At 43.6% G+C, this 9,112-nt stretch overlaps 1 protein-coding gene across 4 annotated transcripts in view; it reads left to right on the top strand.

Moving 5' to 3' along the window:
- The window catches only part of SHANK2 (SH3 and multiple ankyrin repeat domains 2), a 771,218-nt gene that overhangs the window by 175,385 nt on the left and 586,721 nt on the right, over positions 1-9,112 (top strand). For 3 of the 4 annotated variants that reach the window (XM_019551542.1, XM_019551541.1, XM_019551543.1), the window contains exon 9: positions 2,606-2,722. The exons of the other annotated variant lie outside the window; for it this stretch is intronic. In XM_019551542.1, coding sequence (XP_019407087.1) covers positions 2,606-2,722 — 117 coding nt within the window. The remainder of the gene's footprint in view (positions 1-2,605; positions 2,723-9,112) is intronic. 4 annotated transcript variants of the gene reach the window in all.

The raw sequence follows: 9,112 nt of genomic DNA, 5'->3' as shown, positions 1-9,112 counted from the left end.
CCTCCCCCTTCTCCTAGCCCCCCCTTCCCTACCCTTACTTACCAGCTTGGAGTCTAGCTGCAGCTCCCTGCTGCAGCGGGTGGGGACTGTCTGAATCATCAATCAAATCATTTCAGACCTTTTAATTGGTCCACTGATTCACTTCGGATTCAGAGATTTGGCCACTGAATCAGGCCAAATCTCCTCCAAATCGAATCACCACCCAAAGCTTTGCATAGCCCTGATGTCTAGGTCTCTTGCACTTACCAATGACTCGCTTCTGGAACTTTTAATCTGTTCCTATCCATGTGTCTGTCCTGAACTACACCATACTTGGGAAGACAAATACACATTATTGTTTTATACTGGAGTACGAGGGATTTCCAAACTACTAATCAATGTGCTTTTTGGGGGGTAATATCTTTTCGTTTCTTTTCAGATTAAATACTTCTTGTTCTGTTTTCAGTTCAACTTGTTTTTACTTGAACAAATAATTCAAGAGGGATAAGGTATGTAATGAATGACTTTCCCCCATATCTACATCTGGACTCCACAATCAAAGAGAAGAATGATGACCCAGTGGAACTGGTTAGAGTTGGGAGCGTTGGGAATCTGGGCACATTTTCTGCGCTACCACAGATTTCTGATGTGACTCTGGGAAAGTGACTTTATTTCCCTTTGCATAACTCTCCCATCTGTTAAATGGGAGATAATACTTCCCTAGTGCAACATAGGAACTGTGAGGATAAACAGACTGTGGCATGCTCAAGATAAATCACGTAGATAACAGTATTCTTAGAAATATTGTGAATTTCCTCAAATGTATTTGGTTAATCAACGGATAATGTCTACATATAATTCATGGTCTCTGGTTTGTTCAATAAATAATTAATATTAAGTATTCATTAAGTCAGTTTGAGGCATGTGGCTGACCACTTAACTCATAGGTTTTCCCTCTTTGGATCAAATTCAGACTCTCTGTATATTGTACCTCTACACTTACTTATCCAGTTTAAATGGTTGTATACTGAGTTATATTCTGCAACAATTCTTGTCTTGCTAAGTGCCTAACTTTTTCATATGATACAGGCTTCTATTACTTTTCTAGTGCTCACAGGAGAGAGGAAGGTCTCCAAAAGAAAACCTTGATGGGGAAGGGGTATTTTATTTAGTCTAACGCCCTAACATATTTACACTCTTTTAAGAGCAAGGTTCAGAAATCTCATCATCTTCAGTGCCATCTAGTGGTTGTGTTTCAAAACAGCATAGGATTTTTTACTATCATGCTCATAAATGATTTTCATTCAAAATATACACCATGTTAATTTACAGGGCGATAGGTTTCTTAATCCTGGCTTTTGTATGTGAATGGATATTTTGTCTTGTCATTGTGTGTTATAGGTAGTTCCCACTGCATTAGTGAAAGTAAAATGGCCCTGTGAGTGGGTGAATATTTGGAAATCATGTATTTTTTGGTATATTAGGCTGCAATCCTTCAAACATTTATACTTAGGCTTAGTTTTATGCATACACTGGCTTCAAATTTGAGAAAGAAATTGTCAGTGGGTGCATCTACACATGCACTTTACTGCAGAGTTGATTAATTAGCTCTGCAGTAAAGCATCACCATCTACACATGTGCTGGAATTAGGGTCCAGTAAATTAACTAACACAGGCATAGGATTGTACGATCCAGGACAAGTCCTATCCTATGGTGGAGTAATTTATGCTGCCACAATGCACATGTGGATGGTGACTGGGGCTGGCTGGGGCACAAGGGTGCTATGGTGTGGGGGCTGCCTGCCCTCTAGCTTTGCATTGTAGCACTCTTATGTCCCAGCCACCCTCTCTGCTGCCCAGTGCTGCTACCCAGAGCACAGGGCTGACTTCCCAGGCCTCCTGCCAGCCCATTGCTGCTTCACTTTGACTCAGTGTGCTACAGGCCCAGGTACATGTGTAAACACTGTGCCCGAGAGAAATAAACTCAGGCATGAAGTGCACTGGAGTTTATTTTCTGACCCTAATTGCACATGTAGATGTACCTGATATGTGCATAAGTAACTGCAGGAATCAGACCCCAGTGTATCCACCAGTGAAGCCAGTGGGAGTTTTTCCATTGCCTTCAGTAGGAGTCAATATGTTCAGTTTTGCATTCACTATGGTAAATATTTTCCTTTCATAACTTAGTACCATTTTAGGGTGATTTTTTTTCAGACAACCCAGTCAGCACAGCATGCTTCTCTGTGTGGTCCCAAGCACCTAGTTTGATAAACTGGGGGATGCTAAAGACAGGTCTCTTGGGAGTAGAAGGGAGTTTGTCACTTGCTAGTGACTTTACCAGGTGCAGTAGAACTGTTCTTAGAGAGCCAGAACTATACTTAAGAATCCTACACCAAATGTAGAATTGTTAAATATTGGTTTATGGAAAGGAGACACAAGAAGGACAGAAAAAATAGCAGAGATGATATCTCTTGGTGCTTCTCATGACATTCTGTGGGCAGAAGAAATAACTGAAAATGAGGCCTTAAGCTTGTGGGATATTCTTTGATGAAAGACTAATTGAAATATTTGCATGATACAGTAAGACCTACATAAATAATCAAAATGTTAATATATCTCTTTGTAGGCTTGTCGATATGGACATGTCCAGCATTTAGAACATCTACTTTTTTATGGAGCAGATATGGGAGCACAGAATGCCTCAGGAAATACAGCATTGCATATCTGTGCCCTTTATAACCAGGTCAGTTGTCATTCTTTTATATCTTTGATGTTCTGTACTTGCTTTAGGAAGAAGTTTGCTTTGACTTTTCCTTGAAATGTACAAATCAGAACAAAATGCTAGAAATGTGCAATTTTGCATGAGCTGGCTGCTCAGCTAGTTTGCCTTCAGCCAGCTGACTAGGCAGTTGGGGTAGGACACCCATTAGCCTGCCAGATCAGCTGACCAGTGACCCTGGGATGATGGCTAGCCATACAGGGCTATCCAGGGAACGTGAGGAATGAGTTACTAGGGTGGTGGTTGGAAGCTAGAGAGCTCTATAAGCTAGACTGCTTGGCTCTCTACTAAGTGGGAAGCCAGTTAGACCAGGCTGCCAGGCAGACTGAAGGAAGGGCATGCTAGGAAATCATGAGCATTAGGCAGTCTGGAATTCACAAACAGATGTCTGAGAGTTGTGACCTAGTTGCCCTTTCCACATTATTAAATAGGAAGCAGAGATCTTGGCCAGGAGTTATGCTTTCCCACTCTGCACCTATACCCAATTTTAATAACAAAAAAAGAAATGTACAGAGCTAACCTCCCCTTTAGTATAATACTTAGGAAGTTTTGTCTCTTCATATTTAATTTTGTCTTAACTCCCTTTTATTTACTCATTTTATGTCCCAATATCTGGAGGTCTTACTAATTAAAAAATGATAGCGATACAATACAGTACAATTGGCAAGTTGGCAAATTACAGATAAATCTGTCCATTATATAGTAGTGAGGCTGTGTTTATCTCATAAAAAGATAAAACAATATACGACAATTACAGGATTCTCTGCCATTTTTCAAACCAACATCCAAGTACTGGTGTTTCTTACTCAGAATTTCTCACTGTTTTCCTTGTACTTAATTTAGATCCTGTATCAACTTAATACTGATGAAAATGTTTCTCTGCCTGCATCCAGTTGTTTTCTTATTTGTGGGTGTCAATTGAAAATCAAACCTACTTTGTTGCAGTCAGTGGAACTCCAGTGAAGCATAAGGCAAACAGGATTTTGTGCCTTTTATTTTCACAGCCACTTGATATAATATTTCAGATTTATAGGTATTAAAACCAGGTTAGGACACTCTCCATTTATTGTTACACTGAATTAGAAAAACACAAGTTGTGAGGCTTGGTTGCAGCTAGGGGAACATCTGTTAAGGCATCTGTTTCTTAATTAATTTCCATTTCAATTGAAAAAGCCCTGTCAACGCAGATTTTTTCACTTTAGTGAATCTAAAATATCTTTGACTTTTGAAAAAGATGATTTTTGGAATAACTTAACTTTTTCAAAGGTTCTATTGGCAAAGAGTATGTGTCATATTTGGTACTAGTTATTAAGGACCTGATCTTGCATACTCTACCTGTTGATGCAGATGGTTGAAGTACAAAACATGGCAATAAGAGCAATACAAATGTCTCAACAAATATCTAAACTGCTGGTTATAGACTACTGTCTTTGATAGAACTGTAGCTAGTAGTATGCAGCATGTATATGTCTACAGTAGAGTCTGCAGCTTGGATAGATACAGCCAAAACAGCCTAAACTTCTAGCTCAGGTATTGCTAGCAGTGCAGCTAGAGCAGTGTGGAGCTCAGCATAGGCTTCAAAACCCACCTAAGAGGCTGGATAAATTAGCTTGTGATGGCTCTATCCTCTTATGGCAACACATCTAGCAAGTACTGGAGTTAGTTTTTTTTAAAGGTTGCTTAAGTATTTCCAGACTTCATCTAGAATAATGTGTCTAGAATTGGGCCCCTCACTTCAAGAAAGTTATGGACAAAGTAGGAAGAGTCAAGTGGAGAGCAACAAAAATGATTAGGGGCCTGGGAAACATGACTTATAATGACAGGCTGAAAGAACTAGGATATTTAGTCTGGAGAAGAGAAGACTGAGGCAAGATTTGATAACAGCCTTCATATACCTGAAGATATACATATGAAGATAGCCTATTTTCTGTGGCTGCAGGTACAACACAAGGAACAGGTACTGCGGAAATTCCCTGGATTGTAGCGGATGAAATTTAGGTTAGAAAGAACTTTGTCACCATGATGGTTGTTAGGCATTGGAACAGCCTACGCAAAGAGGTTGTGAAAACTCTATCCTTGGAAGAGTTTAAGAGCAAGTTAGACAGAATGGTTTAGTTATGGACGATTCTGCCTTGAGCAGGGGGGCTGGCTAGGTGACCTCCTGAGGCCCCATTCTGTGATTCTATTATCTCTGTGTACACTTCACTGCAGTGCTTCTGTAATTGCAATAGAGACGTACTGAGAAATGGAACTCAGTAGGTGCAACTTTGTGGTTGTTCCCTGCAGAGGAATGAGTTCATCCTAAACTCAGTAAAAATCTTTGCACACAGACCCTTAAGCCCAGGACTGACTTTAAGTCTGTATTGAAGTCCATTGCAGTTCATCAAACACTTGGATATTTGCTTAAGTCCACTTGGCATCAATGGTCATGCTTAAGTGCTTTACTTAATGGAAAGTTTGAAATCTGAACCATGAACTTCAACGTTTGGACCAGTATTCCCTATTTCCCTTAATGCTGTTGTAGGTGTCTATCATATTGTAATCGGTATTAAACCATGCCACTAAGTAATGCAATAGTTGGCTTATGACAGTATTTTTATTACAGTTTTTTATTACTATAGATGCCTGAAACATACTATTTTGTAAGGAAAGGATTATGTAATACAAACACTAGGATGTTCCTTTGGGTTAAAAAAAGGTCTTTCTTCCTGAGAAGTTTTGTTTTCCTAACCTAAGTGGAGAGGTCTATTATCTTCATTTACAGCAGCTTGCAAGTCTATATTGCATATTATAAATGTTGTACATAGTAGCTTTAATGCATGAATTCCATATTCTGTTCTCTTTTACTACAACTTTTACATCCAGTAGCTATATCTGTGTTTTCCAGACTCATCAGGGACATATGAAGATGAACAGTGTTTTAGTGACCTCTACCGACCCTTTTCCTTTTTTTTTATGTTGAAGGATGCTGTTAGCTGATGGGGAAGATAGGTTGTTGACCTTTAATGAGGGGGAAGGATAGGAAAGGTTATAGTCCCTTTTTTACCACTTAAATCCTGTAGGTGGAGTCATTATCCATTTAATTTTTTTTTCTTACTAATCCAGGTAATTGCAGTAATTGCCTTTCCTGGATGTTACTTGAGTATAGATTGCAATGGGTTTTTTTTGTTTGTTTGGTTTTTTTTTTTAAAGTCTCTTTATGGTCTATAAATCCCTCAATGAAATTATAACAAGACAGAAATTCAGGAATTATTATTCTATACTTTGTAAATAATTATACACTTTGAACTGCACATTCCTTATAAATACACGCTATTATACTGTATTGTACATAACCTATTTTTCAATTATTATCCTACTGTTAAATGAACTAATTGGGTATTTGATTGTGGGCAACAAATTAAATCTAATCTGTTGACATCCCACATATCTTTGTAAGATTCACTTAAACCCCTGAAGGCTAAGAAGCTACCACATCTTTTGTTTATGTACTGTATAATGAATGAACTGTACTAAGCTCTAAATATCAAAGGTTATTAGACTGCCAATCCTGTATGTCACAGGGACACTTAGGTGCCCTGTTCCTAGAATAGGACTAAGGAGCTGCCAATCACCGGAGCAGCTCAGGTGCCGGTTGCTGGGGCAACCAGGCAGGACATATGACCAGAAAGGGGCAGGGCTAGGCCTTTATAAACAGCCCAGGCCAGAGCCTAGAGACAGTTCCCTTCTGGCAGGTGCAGGAGCTCTGCAGGAGAGCTGAGCAGGCTGGGTGGATGGTTGCTGCCTGACCACGCAGACCAGCTGCAATGATGCAGGGGTAGAGAGAACCCTAAGAGGAACATGATGAAGAGCCTAGTGAGGTGCAAGCTTTGTGTTATAAGCCTGTAGGCTTCTGGTTTGTGTTGCAGCTGCTTGGCTCATGGTTTTGTTACTGTTTAATACAGGAGAACCAGGTGAGGCTGTAGGGGCGTGAGGAGGCCTCACGGGGGCTCCCCAGTAACTTGGGGGTTCCCGGTGCCCAGCGGGGGCACAGTGAGCAGTGCCACAGTGGGCACAGCATTTTAGAGTGCCAGAGAGGCGTCCGGTGAATGTGGGGTTGGGACCCCAGCCTGCGAGGGCGGTTTCCCAGTAGGGCGTACGACCCGGAGGTAGGGTCAGGGGGCCAGGCACGGCTACGGGCCACCTGAGCCCCAGGTGTGACAGGCGCAGCACGAGCACAACAAGCGCGATATAGGCCCAGAGGGGCGAGGAAGCGCGAGAGGCGTGGAACGAGCGTGAGATGCGCGATATAGGCCTGTGGGGGTGATATTTTGTCCAGTGTGGGCAAATGACCCAGGAAAGGGTCAAGGGGCCAGGCACGGCTGCGGGCCACCTGAGCCCCAAGCGCGAGAGGCGCGGCATTGGCCCTGAGAGGGCGGGAAGCTCAGAGGGTGTGGACGCGTGTAGTTTACAGGGCGTGGGCAGGAGAGAATCTCGGAGGATCTGCACTGTGGTGGGGACCCCAGAGGGTCAGAAGGGGTGCAGGTTGTGTGACAGGCCCAGGAGCGCTGGTAAAGGGGCGTAGGTTACAGGACAAGCCCAAAGGCGCCGGTAGAGGGGCACAGGTTACACGACCGGCCCAGGGGCACCAGTGAAGGGGCTCCAGGTGCGCAACAAACCCAGGAGCGCTAGAGAGTGGGTGGCAGGTGGGTGACAGGTCTGGGGGTGCCAGAGAGGGGCACCAGGGCGTGGTGAGCCCAAGGGCGCCAGAGAGGGGCACTAGAGGGCAAGAGACTGAAGAACGTCCAGGAACAGCTGTGAGGCTTGGGGCGTGTTGAAGGAGAGGCAAGGAGGCACGCATAGCCCTTAAGGCTGGGGTGCACCGAGTCACCCTATAAGGGATGGGGAATAGTGCCAGCATATTACCGTGGACAAGAGAATCGTAGGCAGCCTCCCTTACAGAACCATAACAGCAAAGACGCGGCGGGCAAGACAAGAGGGTGCTAGGTCGCCCATGTGACATGGTAAGGGGCGCAAGGGGGATCACAGCCACCCCTGTCCCGTGACACTGTACTTTGTCAGAGAAAGAATTCTAGCAGTGGTAGGAAGCAACTTTAAAGTGAAAGTATCCCAAAATATATAATGTAAACGATATATAATGTAAACTATTCTGAACTGAAAACTGAGCTGAAAATTGTTTTTCATTCAGGACCCTGCCTGCTCAGAGCTGGCATCTTGGACCCAGCTCGCTGTGGATGACCTCGTGACCAAATGGGGCCAGGAGGACATGCTTTGACAGCTCAAAGCAGGCCACCACACCCAGAACATCTTCTGGGCGATAGCTGCCCAGGTGGCTGGGCAGGGGGCACACATGGCAGTAGTGCCACTCACAGGCTAATCCTGCAGCCACAGCCCACTGGCAGCTGGCCCAGAGGGGCAGATGCCTCATCTCAGTCTGGCAGGTGGGCAGCAGGTTACAGCCAGGCAGCAGCCCCCACTGCCAGATTGCTGCAGTAGGTAAAGGGTGCAGGGAACTCTCAGGGCTGCCTCAGCAGTCCAGCTGGCACAAGGGGTAGTGTCCCCAGGTACCAATTGGCTGGGCCCCAGAAGCTCCTGAGAGCGTGTAGCCCTGAGTTACTTGCCAGGGCAGCTATTTATACTGCTGTGACCAGGACAGGGCAGCTTTTTATACTGCTGGGGACAGCACAGGTGCTGGCCCCAGACTCTAGCTCCCCCTGACTGCAGATCTGCGAGGAGCCAGGCAAGGTTATTTTGCCCCAAGTGGCAGAATTTGCCCCACACCAAAGTGCATGTCCAAGCATCTGTGCTGAGGCAAAAATCCCCAGCTCAACTTTGCACTGCTTCTATTTGAGCTGCTGCAAGTGCACATGCTTGCATGTGTGGACACGCCCATCAAGTCTAAGGATGTGGTCTGGTGTACTAGAAAGCACAAGGAGGAAAAATATTTTTAATGGTAGTTTCTGTGAACATCCTCACACATTTAGGAATTGGATTTTCACTTAGAAGTTTAATTCTTGCCACTAAAACAGTTCAATTATATTGTTTACTCTGGCTGCACAATTACACATATATATAGAATCTTAAAATATCTTTACTGGCCAGAGCTTTATAATATAACATGACAACAAATCCAAAAGATACAGAAAAACAGAAAAATATCTCTGAGAAGGAACCATAAAAACATTCTCAGTTGTGGACTGATCTACATGGAGTCCTTTGTTGAAAATTGAAGATAACATGGGGGAATACAGCACTATAAATCATTCACTGATGATACCAAAATTTGGGGTGAGGTGAGCACGCTAGTAGGGAGGGAAAGACTGCAGCAAGACCTGGATAGGTTACAGGGGTGGG

Source organism: Crocodylus porosus, unplaced genomic scaffold, assembly GCF_001723895.1.
Source record: "Crocodylus porosus isolate Cpor-Errol unplaced genomic scaffold, CroPor_comp1, whole genome shotgun sequence".
NCBI classification, from domain to species: domain Eukaryota; kingdom Metazoa; phylum Chordata; order Crocodylia; family Crocodylidae; genus Crocodylus; species Crocodylus porosus.
The sequence above is the reverse complement of the archived record's forward strand: the minus strand, read 5'-3'. Positions and strand labels throughout refer to the sequence as shown.